Source organism: Haliaeetus albicilla, chromosome 8, assembly GCF_947461875.1.
Source record: "Haliaeetus albicilla chromosome 8, bHalAlb1.1, whole genome shotgun sequence".
Taxonomy (NCBI): domain Eukaryota; kingdom Metazoa; phylum Chordata; class Aves; order Accipitriformes; family Accipitridae; genus Haliaeetus; species Haliaeetus albicilla.
Window position 1 is genome coordinate 38,014,467 of NC_091490.1, and position 17,265 is coordinate 38,031,731.

The following is a 17,265-nucleotide window of genomic DNA, read 5'->3' on the forward strand; positions in this document are numbered from 1 at the left end:
TCTGGTGGTGTTTTAGTGACGGTGGCTTTCCACAGATGCTCTGCTCATAGAGCAGAGGTCCAACTGCATCACACCAAGTGCCCTGCTCTGCCCAGTGCAGCAGGGGTTGCTCTTGGCCTGTGACGCTCATTTGGGGCGTTTCTGGAGGAAGCGGAGGGCTGCACTTTCCTCTTGAATTTCTGCAAACAGTGGCAAGCCTTGAGCAGGTAGGAACAGGCAGGTGTGCTGCACTGCTGGAGTGCTCAGGGTGAAACCAGCGCAGCACAGTGCCCTCCAGCAGCCCTCCCTTTTCTGGGGTAGGCTCTTTGACTCCTGCCAGAACCCACCGCCCTGGAATATGGTATCCTGATGCCCTTGGGCAGAGCGGCTCTGCTGCTTCCCCTCCTGTTTGGGAGGGGAGATGGTGCTTGGCCAGCTCCTCTCCTGCTCCCAAGTCCCACCACAGCCCCTGTGCCCACTGCCCCACAGCTGCCTGGGGAGGCATTTTTCCCTTGCAGGTCTGGGAATGGGGTCCAAACTGCTCCCCCCAGGGGAATTCATCAGGTCCTCCGAGTGCAAGGTGGCTGTTGGGCACCCCGGGCTCAGCTGAGCACTCGGCTCCCTAGGCTGCATGCCTGGGAAGCCGGGGCCACGCGGGGGGTCCCAGCCGGTGCCGTGGCTGCCGGTGGCTCGCCGCTGGCCAGCCGGGCTGCGTGTGGCCAAGGCAGGCTGGCGGCCGCGGGTCCCAGGGGAGACCGCCTGGGATGGGGGCCAGAGCGGGTGCGAGGAGCTGGTGCGGAATGCTGCGGGTGGTCTGCACCACCACCTCCCACTGCCTGCTGGCTCCGCCGGGCCCTGGGAACGGCTGTCCCGAGGAAGGGACATCTCTGCTCCCCAGGGAGCAGGCGGGCGCCCCTGAAGCTGCTCCTCCTTGGCACGGGGTGGGCAGCAGCCAGAGCATAGTGTGGCCCATCTCGGGGACACACGTGGCCCCAGGACCAGCGCCCAGCAGGAGCGAGAGGCTGCACGGTGAGCCAGGGGGGACCGCTGCTCCAGCTGACTCCCCCGGCGCTGGGAGGGGTGGAGGGGAGGTGTTTGCTTTGGCTTTTTGGCTCTGTTTGCACACCAACACCTTTGCGTTAGGTCCTGGGATAGAGCGATGCGGCGCTGGCTGCTGCCAAGTTATTTGAGTGCCAGTTCCAGGTAGCAGGAGGGCAGCGAGGCGGAGTGGAACCGGCTGGCATTTGTGCCGACATGCACGTAGGGCAGCCTGTGCTCCGGCAAGGGCTTTCCCGCTGCCATCTGATCTGGGGTGGCACGCCGGGGCATGGTGCAGAGCCCTGCAGCAGGCACAGCGCTATCCTGCTCCCTGCCTGCTCCTGCCTGCCCTCCCTGCCAGCCCAGAGGTAGCTGTGCCACTCTGCCTTGCCTGCATTGCCCTGGGACATACCTCTTGCTGCACCCCCGGCTGGGCTGGCACCGGCAGCCCCTGCCCGCTGCCAGCGGGCGAGGGTCCCCGGCACGTCGCTGGCATCCTGCCGGGTGGTGGACGGTTTTCCATGCATGGGACTCGGTTTGTTTGTCTGGAGAGCAGCCGGGCTGGGAGTCTGACAAGGAGGGTGGTTTGGGGGTTTGGGAGCACGGCTGCATCCCTGGGGCAGGTGCCTTCTCTGGCGTGGGGTGCCCCTGTGGGGTAGGAGTGCTTTTTGGGAGCTGCTGGCCTGCTTCCAGGGGTGCTGCTTCCCTCCTGTGGCAGTGTGGGTGCTGGCATAAAATACAACCAAAACTCTAGTCCGAAAGAATATTGGGGTTTGGTTTTTTTTTTTTTAATTGCATTTGTAGCTTTTGCACAAAAATTAACGAGAGCCGATTATTATTATTTTCTCCCTGCCGTGTTGCGTAGTTGGTGGCCGAGGTGCCAAGCTAGTGCCTGGAAATGATGTAAAACCACGAGCTCAGCGTGCAGCCTGGGGAGCCGGAGCACTGCTTCCGTGCCACGTGCCAGGGCAGGTTGGCTCTCCGGCCGGTGTCCTGGCCGTGCATGCCCGCGCAGGACCCTTCCCACCAGGGGCCTGGAGTGGGGCAGCCCTCGTGGGACCCTCCGGGCCAGCGATGGGGGCCTCGTGGAGCACCTCCATCACCTGCATTTTGGGGGTGTCCTGCCTGGCCCCTGCACCCCACGTTGCAGGAGGAGGGTCCCAGACACGCGTGCCATCCCACAGCCGTGGGGGCGAGCGCCGGAAAGCAAAATGCTGCCTATTGCTTTAAGTTCCCTCACCGGCCACAGGGATTTTTTTTTTAATTTTTTTTTTTTCTCTCGCTCTATGAATGGGTTTTGCTGTAAATTATAGCTTTGCACACATTCCCTCGGGCCGAGGAAAATAACCTCTGCCGAAAAGCCAGCCTGGATTGGTGACTGGCTCCCCCTCTCCGCTCCCTAATTGAAACCAAATGTGCAAGATGTAGGATTGTGGGATTTCTGGCCGGCTCCCAGGAATCCGCAGAATGCGAACGCGCTCCCAGAGGCATCTTGCATCAGCCCAGGGAAGTTCGCTCCTCGCCTGGCTCCCCTGGCCCAGGCGAGGGGCGAGGAGCCCGCCCGCCTGCCTCCGCATCCCCGCTCCGGTGAGTCGCTCTTGGGTGCGTGGGGAGGCGTTTGCCCCTCCCCGGCTCATGATTTTGGGGGGACGTGGGGTCAGCCGTGCTCCGCGGCAGAACCCGGACAGAGGGGCTGGGGTGAGGGTCTGCCCGGGAAGGGGCTGGGGCAGCAGCAGGGCAACGTCCCCACCTGGGGAGGTGACATTTGGCCCCTTCTCTCTAATTTTCCCTTCAGTGCCAGCCTTTCCCCTCGTGCCAGGCCGGCGTTTCCTGGTGTCCCTCCTCGGCTCCTGCCTGTGTGTCTGTTGGCAGAGCCGGTGGTGGTGCTGGCCAGGTCGAGAGGCTCCGCGGTCCCCAGGGTCCTCCAGCCAGGCACCAAGTCACACCGGGGAGGGGACACGGGGCCACCAGCCTGGTGCTCCTGAGCATCCTGCACCCCCATTCTGGTGCTGGGCACCCACTCGCGGCTTCCCAGCCCTGCGCCGTGGCAGGGTGACGCCGTGCGCCGTGGCACGGAGCAGGGCTGCAAGTTTTTCAGCTGGCGGAGAGCGCTTGCCGGGTGCAGCACCCACAGGACCCTGTCCCCAGGACCCACGGCCGTGGGCTGTGCTGCTGGCAGGTCTCTCCAGGGCAGCCGGCAGCCGCGGTGAGGTGCTGGCTGCTCCTCGCACCCTGTACGGCTGCGATGCCCCTGGCTGAGCCGGCCAGCCCGCGGCTGGGGAGGCACTTGCTGCTGCAGAAAATGGGGCTGCATCCAACCCAGAGAAGGTCTAAAATGGCATTTTTTGGAGGGGAGAAGGACTACGGGTCCCGGCATGCTGCACTGCGCTCCCGCCGAGGCTGCGCCGGCGGCACAGCATGCTGGGGGCTGTAGTGCCAGCTCGACCGGGGGTCCTGCACCCCCTTACTAAACCACCACATGCCTTGGGTCATGGTCCAGGGTCACAGGGAGCCTCTCGCCGCTCGGGGACGTTCCCTCCAGCGTGGCCTCGGCATGTCCCACCTGCCCGCTATCCCAGCAGGAGGGGAGCCCCTGGCCCTGTGTGAGGACGGGGGGCTCTGCAATGGGACCCCTGGGAGACCCGCGTCCAGGACCTGGCATGAACAGGGGGTGCGGGCTGCTGTCGTCCAGCCCCCTCCCCACCAATGATGGTCCTCTGGTGCCAGCGAGGACAGCGGCACCCACCGGGAAAGAGAACTAGGGACTTCACCAGCCGGCACGGGCTGGGGGCGAGAGGGATTGTGGCTTGGGTGGGTTTGTCTCTAAACAAATGTGGATTTCATTTTTTTTTCCCTGCTGATTTTCCCTGGTGATTTCGGTAGAATAAGAAGGGGGGAGAATAAAAAAGGAAAAAAAAAAAAAAAAAGCAGTGGCCGAGGGAAGCTCCCAAAGCCCAAGTGACGCCAGGGAGGAGCTCCAAAAACTCTCAGCACTAAAACTTTCCAGTGATTGAAAATTTTCAGCAAATGTTTTCAGACAAAACGTTGCAAAGCCATCCCTTTTGCAGGGCTGGTGGAACAAAAATGATTTCCAGCTGGGTTGCCAATACTGCTCGGCCGCTTTGACCGCGTGTCCCGTAGCCCCCAGCCTCGGCGCCTGAGTCACTGTCTCCCCACTGTCCCCCAGCCCCGCTCCCCTGAGGAGCGACGAGCACTTCACAGGGGCTGCGTGGGGATAATTTCCCTGTATTAGACTAAATGTAAATGCATTCCCTGTGGGAGATTACGGCATCTGGTATCCTGATGCTTAAAGAGTTTACTCAGCCTGAAAGAATAGTGGGAAAAAATATCCCTGGATGTTTTTTGGAATGCAGAAGGAAATTGAGATATTAACGTTGGGGGAACTGGCCATCATCAAACACAGGAGTTTCATGCGCGCCTCTCAGCAATGCAGTTGAAATTCCCAGTTGCAGCTAAGTTAGTTGCAACTAACTAAACTTTCCGAGCTAGGAATAGAAAAAAAAAAGGGAACCACATAGATGCTTTTCCAAAAAAAAAAAATTAGAAAAAAAGGGGAAAAATATCACTCTAAGTCCAGGTGTTTATTTGTACCTCCTGCAGAGCTCATGGTGTTTACCAGAGACCCCCAGGGAATCCAGCAGCGCACTGCTGGGTGCAGAGAGCCTCTAGCAGGGTGCAGGTGGCAGCTCCCGGGGCTTTGTGCTCCGTTTGGGTGCTGGCATGTTCGCAGCAAGCCTGCCTCCTCGCTCCTGCCGTGCCAAGCCCTGGTTTTGCTAGCAAGCAGGGCCGTATCCAGCACCTTCCACCTGGGCTCCGTGGGACGGGGGCATCTGCCGTGTGGCAGCTGGTTCAGGGTGGGTTTGGGCTTTCTCTTAGCTGTGGGGACAAGGCTGCGGGTCCCTGCATGGGGTGGGTGTAGGGACACAACCAGGCACCCACCTTGCAGGGTCACTGGTGCTGGGCCAGCTGGGGGACCTGCCAGCCCAGCCTAGACATCCCTGGTAAGGTGGGTCTTGGCTGGGATTTACCCCAGCACTCGTGTGCAGCCAGGTCCCGTTTGGCCAGGAGCGACGGTCCCTTTAACCCCCAGGTTGGTAAATTGTTCTGCAAAGGTTAATGTGTGTGTAAACTAGATTAAAATAGCCTTTTTTAATAAAAAGAGGACTAATCTGCATCCAGTGCTTGTGTGAAGGGTTGTCCCAGGAGGACAATTGTCCCCTTGGCAAATAGGGGGATGGGAAGCCCAGGGAGCCTGGAGCAGGGCTGGTGACACTTCGGGGTGTCCCTGGTGCATCTCCCGGCATGGTGCCGTGCCCCGCGGTGGTTCCCCAGAGGTCCGTGGGTGCAGCAGGAGCTGCTCGGGCTCTGGGGGTTCCCGACAGCCGAGGGTTAGCCCAAGCCAGGGTGACGGCCGCTGCCTTGCAAAGTGGCTGTGGCAGCAGCGCTGATCAGAGAGCAGGCACCTCCCGGGGCTGGGGGGGGAATCCCCTTGTGCCACGGGCTGCACCCTGCTCCAAGGAGCCCTGCCAGCACTGGCCCTTTTTCTCCCCTTACTGCAGCCCAAGCCCTGTTGCCAGGACCTCCAGGTCCCCTCCAGCCCCATCCCGCACTCCCCAGGAGGCAGCGGGTGCAAGCTGGCGCCCATGCCCTCTGTCACACCTTTCTGTGTCACCCACGTCCCTGAGATCCGTTCCACCATAGAGAACTGTCACAATAAATATGCTGCTGTAAATCTCGGGCGATTATCTGCTATTATCTCTCCCCAGCCAGAAGGCAGGGAAACCACGTGTTGCAACGTGCTATTATTTTGTTATATGACGGGGTTGTGCAACGCCTTGCTTTCAACGCCATCCAAGGGCGGGCGGCCCAGCCGGAGCCTTTCTGCCCGTCGGTGGAGCCGGACGGCGCCGGCCCCGAGCACAGCCCTGGGAGTTTTGTGTGGGTCCCGTGGCCCTTTCACACGGCTGGCTCCAGGGTCACGGCAGGGCCACGTTACTTGCCCGTGCCAGGGCTGTGTCGGCGTAGCCCCGTGATGCCGTGGCTCCCGGGGGGGTGGTGGATGGGATGGGACACCGGGACCCCTTTGACCACCATCGCAGACGTGAGGCTTGGGGCTCTGCTCCTCCTCCGAGGCTGAGGTGGGGACACAGGGTCTCGCCCTCGGCTGGCCGACCCAAGCAGGACCGGCATTCCCATGCCTCAGCGTGACGAGCCCTGGCTCTGTCTCCGCAGGACTGCCGACATGCCGGCCACCCCCAGACCAGCCCTGCTGCTGCTGCTGCCGCTGCTGCTGCTGCACATCCCGCGGGCTGTGAGAGCCCAGGTGAACCCGGGTAAGTGAGACGGGGACCAGGCGGCTGCAAGAGCCGTGAGGTGCGTTTCCCTGGGCTGCGCTCCTGCCAGGGTGCCTGAGTTTGGGCTCACGTCATCTTCGCCATCTCCGGGACTTTCCCAGCTCTGGGAGCGGTGTGTAATGGCCGCCCAAGCCGGCGCCTGCCTGGGCACTCTGCTGTCCTGTGTGCGGCTCAGCCACCGCCAGCGACCCAGAAAACATCCTGCGTGTGCCACGGGTGCCCGTCCTGGCACCGACAGGCTGGCGGGACATTGGGGTACAGGCAAAGTGCTGCAGCCGGAGCGCCGGGCTCTGAGTGGGGGCTCTTCTCCATCGGGGGCTCATCGAGCCTGCTCAGTTTTGAAGCTGCGGCGTGCAGGAGGCAAGGTGCCGGGGTATTGTTTGCTGCCGCTGGGACGTGCTTTCTTTGGCGGTTTTGCAGCAAACCAAGGTTGGCTTTAGTAAAGTGGCTTGACTAGGTGCCTGGCTTCTGCTCAGAAACCACAACAGTGCGCTGGGCATCAGCGAGGGAAGTGTGTTTAAATGGTTGTTTCTGCAGGGCACAGCCCCCTCCTGTACTCCGGGATGTCCAGGATCCTTCAGCACGTCAGGGTTTCCCCAGGGCATCCCTGTAATACATCCCTTCAAAGGCTTCTTCCACCCGTGGGCAGTTTGCTGTGTCTTCCCTGGAGGTCGCATGGCGCTTAGGGAAGCAATCCTGTTTCTTCTGCAGCCATCCAGGGCTGGAAGTGCCAGCTTTGCCTGGCCAGGCTGGTTACTACCCAGGGCAAAGGAGCTGGGCCGGCTCTAGGTTCGGCAAGAATTAAATGGGAATTCAGTGGGAGCTGTGCTCTGCAGAGCGTCACAAGTAGGAGAGCTGGAGACAAGAAGAGATGCTCCCCACTGTGCCAATGCTCATGCTGAAGATGCGCCCATCCCTCTGTCAGATGCAGGAGATGGTCCCTGTGGTACGGGGACCCGAGGATGGGAGCTGGCTGCCGGGCTGGACCGCGCACTGGGACGCGGGCTCCTTGCCGGCACAGCACCGGGCGAGCCGGAGGCCGTGGGGGCAGGAGGTGGCACCGGCACCGGCACTGCATCCTCGCCGAGGCCCTGCCGCCTCGGTGCGGGTGTTTGCTCGGGGCGGCGTGTGGAGGGAGCGCTGTGGGCTGGAGCCGGAGGCCAGACAGTAAACACGGCCAAACAAGCCAGCCTTTCAGCAGCTCTCTTGGCAGCCAGGCGTGAAAAAATAACTCCTGGGAAGCGGCGTGGATGCGGTGCCGGGGGAGCCGGCTGCCACTCGGGGACGCAGCCCGCCTGCCACCCCGGGTACTTTTCCACTCGCAGCCGGGGCTGGAGTGGAGCTGGCGATGGGAGCCGTGGGGCCAGCGGGGAGGGCGAGCGCCCACCTTTCTCACTTTTTCCCCCAGGCAGGTGGGGGGAGCGGCGGGGCGGCACGGCCGAGAACAGGTTGCTGCGGGTGGGTTTTTTTGGGTGAGCGGCCTCTGGAGCAAGCCCTCTGGGTGCCCCCAGAATGAGGAGCATGGGGACAGCAGTGCCAGTCCCTAGGCTCTCCCTCCACCGCAGCTGAAATGCTTGCCAGCAAGGCGGAGGGGATCTCTGGGGACGGGAACCGGGCACATCCAGCAGCCCTTGGAGAGCTGCCTCCCCTTGCTCCCACCTTCGCTTCGAGCTGGGCTGGCGTCTGCTTCTGGCCAGTGGCTCCATTTGCCCGGGCAGGTGTCTGCCTGCGCAGGACCGTCCCGTCGTGCTTCATCCCCGCTCTGTAAGCCAGAGGGATGGAGAGTGCTGCGCCGGAGCTGCCCGGGCTGCAGTCCCTGCGGCGCTGTGGATATACCCCAGCCCCGGCAGTGCCATGCCGTATTTCAGCATGTATCTTGGCCGGGGAGGCGAGGAGGGATGCCCGCTCAGCGCCCCACCGGTCTCGTTGCAGCCGTGTGCCGGTACCCCTTGGGAATGTCGGGCGGGCACATCCCCGACGAGGACATCTCGGCCTCCAGCCAGTGGTCCGAGTCCACAGCCGCCAAGTACGGACGGTGAGTGCGGGGACCCTCCTGCGACAGCCACGGCAGGGTCTGGGCTGCCACGGCGAGGTGGAAGGCGGGGGGCACGGGGCCAGCTTTGGCCGCCTGCGAACGGCTCCTCCGCTCTGGGTTCGCAGGCTGGACTCGGAGGACGGCGATGGCGCCTGGTGCCCCGAGATCCCGGTGGAGCCCGACGACCTGAAGGAGTTCCTGCAGATCGACCTGCGCGCCCTCCACTTCATCACGCTGGTGGGCACCCAGGGGCGACACGCCGGGGGTCACGGCAACGAGTTTGCCCCCATGTATAAGATCAACTACAGCCGGGACGGCACCCGTTGGATCTCCTGGAGGAACCGGCACGGGAAGCAGGTGAGGAGGCGGGTGGGGGGGCTGCGCTGGGTGGCGGGTGGGGGGCTGCTCCTGCCCGTCCCCACCACGCTTCTCTCTCCCCAGGTGCTGGATGGAAACACCAACCCCTACGACATCGTCCTCAAGGACCTGGAGCCGCCCCTCATCGCCCGCTTCGTCCGCTTCATCCCCGTCACTGACCACTCCATGAACGTCTGCCTGCGCGTGGAGCTCTACGGCTGCGTCTGGCTGGGTGGGTGCTGCGGTCCCGTGCCCTTCCCCGTGTCCCCAGAGCCCGGTTGGGGGGCTGGCCATCCCGTGGGGGGCTGGCAGCACCCCGGGGCTGGCCAGGGCTCACCGGCAGCGGGGTTGTCCGGTGTGGGTGGCCGCTCACCCTCCCCTCCCCGCAGACGGGCTGGTGTCCTACAATGCGCCGGCCGGGCAGCAGCTCGTCCTTCCCGGGGGCACCGTCATCTACCTGAACGACTCGGTGTACGACGGGGCGTTTGGGTACAGGTGAGGACCAGGCAGGTTCGCGCACGTCGTGGGCACCGCACCGGGCAGGAGGGGATGGGGATGTTTTTTCCCTGCGTCTGCAGGCTGACGTGCTGATCCTCAGCAGAGCAAATATTCAGGGGGTATCCCTGAAGTGGGGGACATGGCCAGTTCTGGGAGGCTGCACATCGTGATGGGGAAAGCACCCCCAGCCCTTCTCTTGGATTTACGCTAACTGCTGCATCTTCAGCATCCCGCAGCCTTTTCTAGAGAGAACATCAAGAACAAAAACCCCTCCTGAATTTCCCAGGAGCTGCTGGCGGGTGGGTGCCGGGTGGTGGCAGGTTTGTGGGGTTGGCAAGAGTCACGGTCCCTTTTCCCCCCCTCGCACACACCAGCATGACGGAGGGCCTGGGCCAGCTGACGGACGGGGTGTCGGGGCTGGATGACTTCACGCAGACCCACGAGTACCACGTCTGGCCGGGCTACGACTACGTCGGCTGGCGCAACGAGAGCACTGCCGGCGGCTACGTGGAGATCACCTTCGAGTTCGACCGCATCAGGAACTTCACCGCCATGAAGGTCCGCGCGCCCCCCCGCCCCGTCCCCCGTCCCCGTCCCCCGCCGTGGCCGCGCTGACGGGCTGCCCCACAGGTCCACTGCAACAACATGTTCGCCAAAGGGGTGAAGATCTTCAAGGAGGTGCAGTGCTACTTCCGCGCCGACGCCAGCGAGTGGGAGCCCAGCGCCGTCTCCTCAGTGCTGGTGCTGGATGACGTGAACCCCAGCGCCCGCTTCGTCACCGTGCCCCTGCTCCACCGCATGGCCAATGCCATCAAGTGCCAGTACTACTTCGCCGATGCCTGGATGATGTTCAGCGAGATCACCTTCCAGTCGGGTACCCGCTGCCACGAGCCCTGCGGGGACTGGACGCTGCTGGGGGGTGGTTCAAGGAGGGAGTGGGGCTGTGGGACACCCACGCCCCCCACCTTCAAGCTCTCCTCTTCTCCCTTGCCAGACGCAGCCATGTACAACAACTCGGTGGCCCCTCCCGAGGTACCGGTGGTCCCCACCACTTATGGTAAGGCATCGAGAAGCACGTCACCCTGAGCTGCATGGGGAGATGCTCTGGGGGGTTCTGCCCCATCTGATGGCAGGGGCTCTCCCCACATCCCGGTGTGACCAGCTCTTGCTGTCTCCTTCTCCTGCCAGACCCCACGCTCAAGGTAGACGACAGCAACACACGTATCCTGATCGGGTGCCTGGTGGCAATCATCTTCATCCTGGTGGCCATCATTGTTATCATACTGTGGCGGCAGTTCTGGCAGAAGATGCTGGAGAAGGTGGGCAAGCGCGGGGTGGCTGGCGAGGTGCCCTGGGGCGGTGGGCTCATCCTGGGCAGGTTCTTCTGGAAGGTCAGCATGGGGAAAGCAGACTCCATGCGGGGGCTGATGCTCCCTTCCCCTCATCGGGAAGGTTGTGATTTGCACCCATCTCCCAAGCAAGGGGATTTAGCTGAGCAGGGTGGTGACTTTGGGACCTGCATGCCTGTCTATCCCTCTGTCCTGAAACTGGGCTGGGGAAGAGGAGCCTGAGGGTGTCTCACTGCAGCCCCCGGCTAACCAAGGGCAGTCACAGAGGTGATGGAGCTAAACTCTTCTCCATGGAGGCAGACAAGAGAAGCAGAGGGGGGGACCTGAGGAAAAACATCTTCCCCAGGTGGGACAGGGCACGAGAGAGGGGGGGCTCAGGGCTGGGCATGGTCACGGTGCCATGGAGCACAGGACACCCTGTCCCACCAGTGCTGCGGGGACCCCTTGTCCCAGCTCTCTCCTCCCTTGCCCCCCTCTCACAGGCATCGCGGAGGATGCTGGATGACGAAATGACTGTCAGCCTCTCCCTGCCCAGCGAATCCAGCATGTTCAACCACAACCGCTCCTCCTCCTCCAGCGAGCAGGAGTCCAGCTCCACCTACGACCGCATATTCCCCCTGGGACCTGACTACCAGGAGCCCTCCCGCCTGATCCGCAAGCTGCCCGAGTTCACCCCGGGGGAGGAGGACACAGGTGAAGAGTGGGGACACCCTGCGTGCTTAGAGCCAGCGACCACACACGGAGCCTGCTGCAGCACCCTCTCCCCGTCTCCAAACATTTTGGCATAGGGTGGGGGGAGGTCGCGCAAGCTCCCACGCATCCCGCTCGGAGGTCACGCAAAGCCTGTGGCCGAGAGCCATCACTGGTGTCCACCGCCAGGCTGAGCTGCGTCCCCACCACTGCCCTTGGGATGCTCTGGCATCTCTTCCTCGGCCATCCGGAGGTTGGGCACTGATCCCTGCTTGTCTGGTGCTTGGGGCTGGGTTGGTGCGTTTCTCGGTGATGGGGAAGGAGCGGAGCAGCCTGCGACATCTGCAGGAGCGCAGCCGTGCCAGGGGCTCTGGGGAGGACGGGGACGGAGGAGCCGGTGGCCAGAATGTGAGCGGGTGCCGGGAGCAGAGGGTGCAGGGCAGAACACCCACGGCAGGGCTGCCCCCGCTGTCCCCCCCCCAGGTTGCAGCGGTGCCGTGAAGCCATCCCAGGCCAGTGTCCCCGAGGGCGTCCCCCACTACGCCGAGGCCGACATCGTGAACCTGCAGGGCGTGACGGGCGGCAACACCTACTCAGTGCCAGCCCTCACCATGGACCTGCTCTCCGGCAAGGACGTGGCCGTCGAGGAGTTCCCCAGGAAGCTGCTGACCTTCAAGGAGAAGCTGGGGGAAGGCCAGTTTGGGGAGGTGAGTGGGAGCTGGATCTGCTCTGAGCCGGGCTCAGGCAAGGCTCTTCCCAGTTTGCGGGAGCCGGGGGAGGCTGTCAGTAGCTGGAGGTAATGGCTGCCCCTTGCCCCCCTCCAGGTTCATCTCTGCGAAGTGGAGGGGATGGAGAAGTTCACAGGCAAGGACTTTGCCCTGGAGGGCTTGGACGCCAGCTCCAACAGCCCCGTGCTGGTGGCTGTCAAGATGCTGCGAGCGGATGCCAACAAGAATGCCAGGTACGGGGCCGGGGGGTGCACACGCCCTGGCATTGCCCCCCACGTATTGCCCCCCCAGGAGAGCCAGGACGCTCGGAAAGCATCCCCTGCCTCCAGCGGCCAGGTGCTTGGTGCACCTGCGAGGACTATACGTCTGAGCTGCCTGGGGACGCTGGGCTGCCAGGATTCAGGACTTCTGGTCCTTGCTGGTCCTAACCAGCTCCCCATCTACCCACCAAGTCCACTCCACAGCTGGGTGCGGATCAGCCCTGAGCTCCCTCTCATAGTCCCCAGTCCCAGGGGACGGGACCCGCGGGTCCCCCACAAGGCTTGGGCGGGTGGGTGGCACGCTCAGCCGGTCCGTGCGTACCTCTGTGCCCCTCTGGGTCTGTCTATCCGATCCGTGTGGTTTCTGTTCCGGAAAGGAATGATTTTCTGAAGGAAATCAAGATCATGTCACGGCTGAAAGACCCCAACATCATCCGGCTGCTGGCGGTGTGCATCACGGATGACCCACTGTGCATGATCACCGAGTACATGGAGAACGGAGACCTCAACCAGTTCCTGTCCCGCCAGCAGGCAGGCAGCCCCCCCGCCGGCCACACATCCACCGTCAGGTAGTGCCACCCAGGACAGGCAGGGACGGGCAGGGCTGCCTGCTCTAGGCACCCTGCCCGGCTGTGGGGCACCCCGCTCAGGGCCGCATACCTCCCCCACCACGGCTGCCATCCTTTCCTGCACCTCAGTCCTCCCTTGTCCCCACTCCGGCAGCTACAGCGACCTGCGGTTCATGGCCACCCAGATCGCCTCCGGCATGAAGTACCTCTCCTCCCTCAACTTCGTGCACCGAGACCTGGCCACGCGCAACTGCCTGGTGGGGAAGCAGTACACCATCAAGATAGCCGACTTCGGCATGAGCAGGAATCTCTACAGCGGGGATTACTACCGCATCCAGGGGCGGGCAGTGCTCCCCATCCGCTGGATGTCCTGGGAGAGCATCCTGCTGGTACGCGGGGGCTGGGGTCCTCGGATGGACGCTGACATGGTCCTGGGGCTGCTCACAGCCTCTTCACCTCGGGCTGGGGGGTGCAGAAGGGACGGGGAAGTCTGTCCTCCCCGGAGCCCAGCTTTGGGGTGAAGCATGCCGAAAGCAGGAGCGATAGCAGCTTTTCAAGGCAGGATGGGGGGACTGCGGTGATCTTTGGTGGCCCGGTGTCCAGCCTTTGAGCGGGATGCTTGACATTTTCTCCTGGCCGTGGTCAGCCCTGGAAGAGGGAGCAGGGTTAATTTTTATCTTTGCAGGGAGCTGGGTCCTCACCAAGCCCCAGCTCTCAGAGCAGTTGCTGCAAGCTGAACCCGGAGCTCACCAGGCTCTGGCCCTGGGCAGAGAGCAGGTCTGTGGGTCCAAGCCCCACTCTGGGTCCAGATCTGGAAGCTGAAGCATCCAGAAAGAGGTTTTGAACCCTGGGCACATAGGGCTTATGGAGCAGGATGGGGCAATGCCCATGCCCGACCCTGTTCTGCTCCCTCTGGCCAGGGCAAGTTCACGACGGCCAGTGACGTGTGGGCGTTCGGCGTGACGCTGTGGGAGACCTTCACGCTCTGCCGGGAGCAGCCCTACTCCCAGCTGTCCGATGAGCAGGTCATCGAAAACACCGGCGAGTTTTTCCGGGACCAGGGCCGGCAGGTAGGGATGGGATGGGATGAGATGGGATGGGATGGGATGGGATGGGATGGGATGGGGCAGGACAGGCAGTAGTGCACCTGGGAGACTGGGGACCTGGGGAAAGACTTTAAGGTGGCCAGCTAGGGAGCTTGGCTATGGGGGAGTTATGGGACAGGAACTCCTCTGGGAAGGAGTCCTGCTGAAGGGCCCGGCACGGCAAACCCTGCACTTTACACAGCCCGAGGCACCGCTTGCCTCCTAACCCCGCTCCGGCGTTTAGCCAGGCTGGGAGACATGAGCAGCTGTCCCCAGCCCCCCCACTGTATCATCTGGGGGTCCCCTTGTCCACCTCCCCTCCGGTGCACAGAGAAATCGGGCTCCCCAGGAGCATTTTGCTTTTTGGTTTCCGTGGCAGTAACTCTCTCCCTTTCTCATCTTTGCCTTTTGTTTTGAAGACCTACCTTCCCCAGCCTGCACTTTGCCCTGACTCAGTCTATAAGCTAATGCTCAGCTGCTGGAGACGGGACACTAAAGATCGTCCCTCCTTCCAGGACATCCATCGCCTTCTCCAAGAGTCAGCCAGTGAAGAATGACCCTTTGCTCCCCCCAGCCCGGTCCCCATCCCTCCCCGTCCCCAGAGGAGCCCCATACGCAAACCGAAGCCACTTCACTCGGACTTAGCAATAAAACCCGGGCAGCTGGTCTTGTTCTCATTGTACAGTGAAGCCTCAGAGGAAAACCCCAAGGGTAGCAAGGAGAGCCACGGCGTGGGACGATTCGGATCTCCCACTCGCTTGCTGACCCGAGCCCAGGAGCGACGCGGGCTGAGACGAGGGTTATTTATTGACGCAGCGTGTTCTTGGTGACCATGACCGGAACAGAGCGGCTTCTCTCCCCGGGTCAGAGGGGAGGAACGTCAGCTGGACTTTCTCCGTGAGGAAGCTCCCGGCCCGTGCGTGGGACAGGCGCCTGGGGAAGGGATGTGCGTGGGTACATGCCCGCTGGAGCAGGGACCATCCGGCAGCCACTACCTGCTCGAGGAGGAGCTGGGAGTTGCCACTAGCTCAAAGCTGGCTGTGCAATTACAGGGTGAAAACAAAAACTCTCCGGACATTTTGGGCTTTGGACGTGCCTCAAGGAGGAGCAGGAAGCCCCGTCCCTGCCAGCCAGACCCCAGCTGCACAGGGAGAAGCCTGACGGCACTCCCGGCTCCTCGCCCGACTGCTGGAGTGGGCAGCGTGCTCAGCCGTGGCTCCCCTCTGTCAGCCGGGGGGGAGCGGGCATGCCAGCCCCGGTGAGAGGCATGCCGAGGGGACCCCTCTCACCGACCACGGTCACTCCAGAGCTGCTCAACTGCCCACGAAATGCATTTTGGATGCCCCGCAGGTGCTGCATGGCAGCCGGCGGCGGGATGTTAGCACCTTTTACCTCCACGGGGAAATCTCCAGGTCCTCCTCTCCAAGGGTTAACCCACATCTTCACCTGCCATGAGAGGAATGCACATAGAGCTTTCGCTGGCTGCTGCCCGATGCCCAAGCCTTCAGCAGCCCGTGGGCATGGAGCAGCGGGCACCCTGGCTCTCGGCCCAGGGATCGCAGCTCGGCTGGAGCACCTGGGCTGGACTCTGCTGCCCCAAGCATCCCATGGCAGTCTGGCACCAGTCCGTCCTCCCGGATCCGGCAGCTCTGTGAGCAAACTGGGCAGGTGCCAAAGCCACGTGCCCCCCAGGAGTCCCGGCAGGTTACCCGTCGTGCCCCAAAATCGGATCCTCCTGTGGCTGGACAGGAGGAACTTTGTACTTCGAGGGTACATGGACCCCTCCATACTTTTGTATGCATTAGTTCAGCACCACCAAGTCACGCGTGGCACAGTTTCCAGTATACTATTGCTAAGACATATATATATTCAGTAGATGCACCTATATATAGGGGCAAACGCGCTGAAGAGACACTTGCTACGTGAATCTGGTTGCATGGTTTTCTTGCGGCACTTCAGAAGGCATCTCGCCTCCTCCATGGGCACCCTCGGGAGCCTGGCCGGTACCTGCCTGCTGGGGGCTCTGGGGCTGCGCTGTGTGCCCCAAGATGCTGTGTGGGGAGATCTTGGGGGGGGTGCACACAGGTAACAACGTTAAGAGATGGGGGAAGGATGCTCAAGAGACCTGCTGCTTGACCCACACCAGTTGCCCGTCTCCTTGGGTGACAGGGAGGGTGCTCTGAGGCTCAGCATCCCCGTCAGGAGATGTCCACCAGCAGGGACCGAGGTGGGATAGTGGGTCTGGGAGAGAGGAGGGCAGGGATAGGGAGCTGTGCTCTGTGGAGGGGGCGGCTGGTCTCCCCACACGTGGTCCTGCTGGCTGCAGCAGAGGAGGTCTCATCCCTGCTGAGCGCGTAGCCTGCGGCAGCAGGGCTCTCTGTGGCTGAACCAGGAGCGAGGACAGGTTTTGCTCCGTAGCTGGTACCCGTCTGCCTCTGCCCTCGGATGCCCTCTCCCTGCTCAGGGTGTGTCGTGGCCTCTCCCAGCCCTGCCCCAGCAAGCCAGGAGCTGGGAGCACTGGGTTGGGTAGGGGCACGTCTGCCCCACGGGCACTGTGGCTCCTGCTGACCCAAGACCCTGGGCGCCTGGGTGCCCTGCATGGGGTATGCACGGCCGCGGGTTAAATAGCATGTTAGGGCACCTGGGGGGCATCCCCACCGCCCGGGGAGGTGCAGGGGGTCTGGTGTGCCCATCCCCTGCTCCAGCTGTGACACCGGCCCTGCCGGGAGCAGGGCTGCACCCGAGATCTCCGGCGGGACCTGCACGCCCAGACCTCTCTGCCGCTCCAGCACTGGGAAACGGTGACCTGGCAGCACTTCTGTTTGGCTGTAAAAGGTTTCTCTGCGGCAAAGGGTGGGAGGGCACGGCTGCCTGCGGAAAGCCTGCCGGCTGCAGCTGCGGGGTGCAAGGGGCTTGCCTTTGCCAGGTTGGCAAGGGAAGGCAAGGCAAGGGAAGGCAAGGGAAGGGAAGGGAAGGCAAGGCAAGGCAAAGCAAGGCAAGGCAAGGCAAGGCAAGGCAAAGCAAGGCAAGGCAAGGCAAGAGAAGGCAAGGGAAGGCAAGGCAAGGCAAGGCAAGGGAAGGCAAGGGAAGGCAAGGGAAGGGAAGAGAAGGCAAGGGAAGAGAAGGCAAGGGAAGGGAAGGCAAGGGAAGGGAAGGCAAGGCAAGGCAAGGCAAAGCAAGGCAAGGCAAGGCAAGAGAAGGCAAGGGAAGGCAAGGCAAGGCAAGGCAAGGGAAGGCAAGGGAAGAGAAGGCAAGGGAAGAGAAGGCAAGGGAAGGGAAGGCAAGGGAAGGGAAGGCAAGGG

At 62.8% G+C, this 17,265-nt stretch overlaps 1 protein-coding gene across 1 annotated transcript; it reads left to right on the forward strand.

The window, feature by feature from the left end:
- The first annotated feature begins 2,488 nt into the window (after positions 1-2,488).
- Positions 2,489-15,890, forward strand: DDR2 (discoidin domain receptor tyrosine kinase 2). The gene is made up of 17 exons (XM_069789928.1): positions 2,489-2,604; positions 6,271-6,371; positions 8,325-8,427; positions 8,553-8,784; positions 8,869-9,016; positions 9,174-9,279; positions 9,657-9,840; positions 9,913-10,156; positions 10,277-10,339; positions 10,471-10,601; positions 11,114-11,324; positions 11,805-12,028; positions 12,146-12,282; positions 12,687-12,878; positions 13,033-13,267; positions 13,799-13,948; positions 14,383-15,890. Exons 2-17 carry the CDS (start codon positions 6,281-6,283, stop codon positions 14,518-14,520), a joined length of 2,589 nt encoding a protein of 862 aa, XP_069646029.1. The 5' UTR covers positions 2,489-2,604; positions 6,271-6,280; the 3' UTR covers positions 14,521-15,890.
- The last annotated feature ends 1,375 nt before the right edge of the window (positions 15,891-17,265 follow it).

Excerpts from the sequence above, each read along its gene's own strand:
- DDR2 (XM_069789928.1), top strand. The coding sequence starts at position 6,281 with ATGCCGGCCACCCCCAGACCAGCCCTGCTGCTGCTGCTGCCGCTGCTG. Across the intron at positions 9,841-9,912 it reads GGAACTTCACCGCCATGAAG|GTCCACTGCAACAACATGTT; the intron begins GTCCGCGCGCCC and ends GCTGCCCCACAG. Across the intron at positions 13,949-14,382 it reads TCCGGGACCAGGGCCGGCAG|ACCTACCTTCCCCAGCCTGC; the intron begins GTAGGGATGGGA and ends TTTGTTTTGAAG.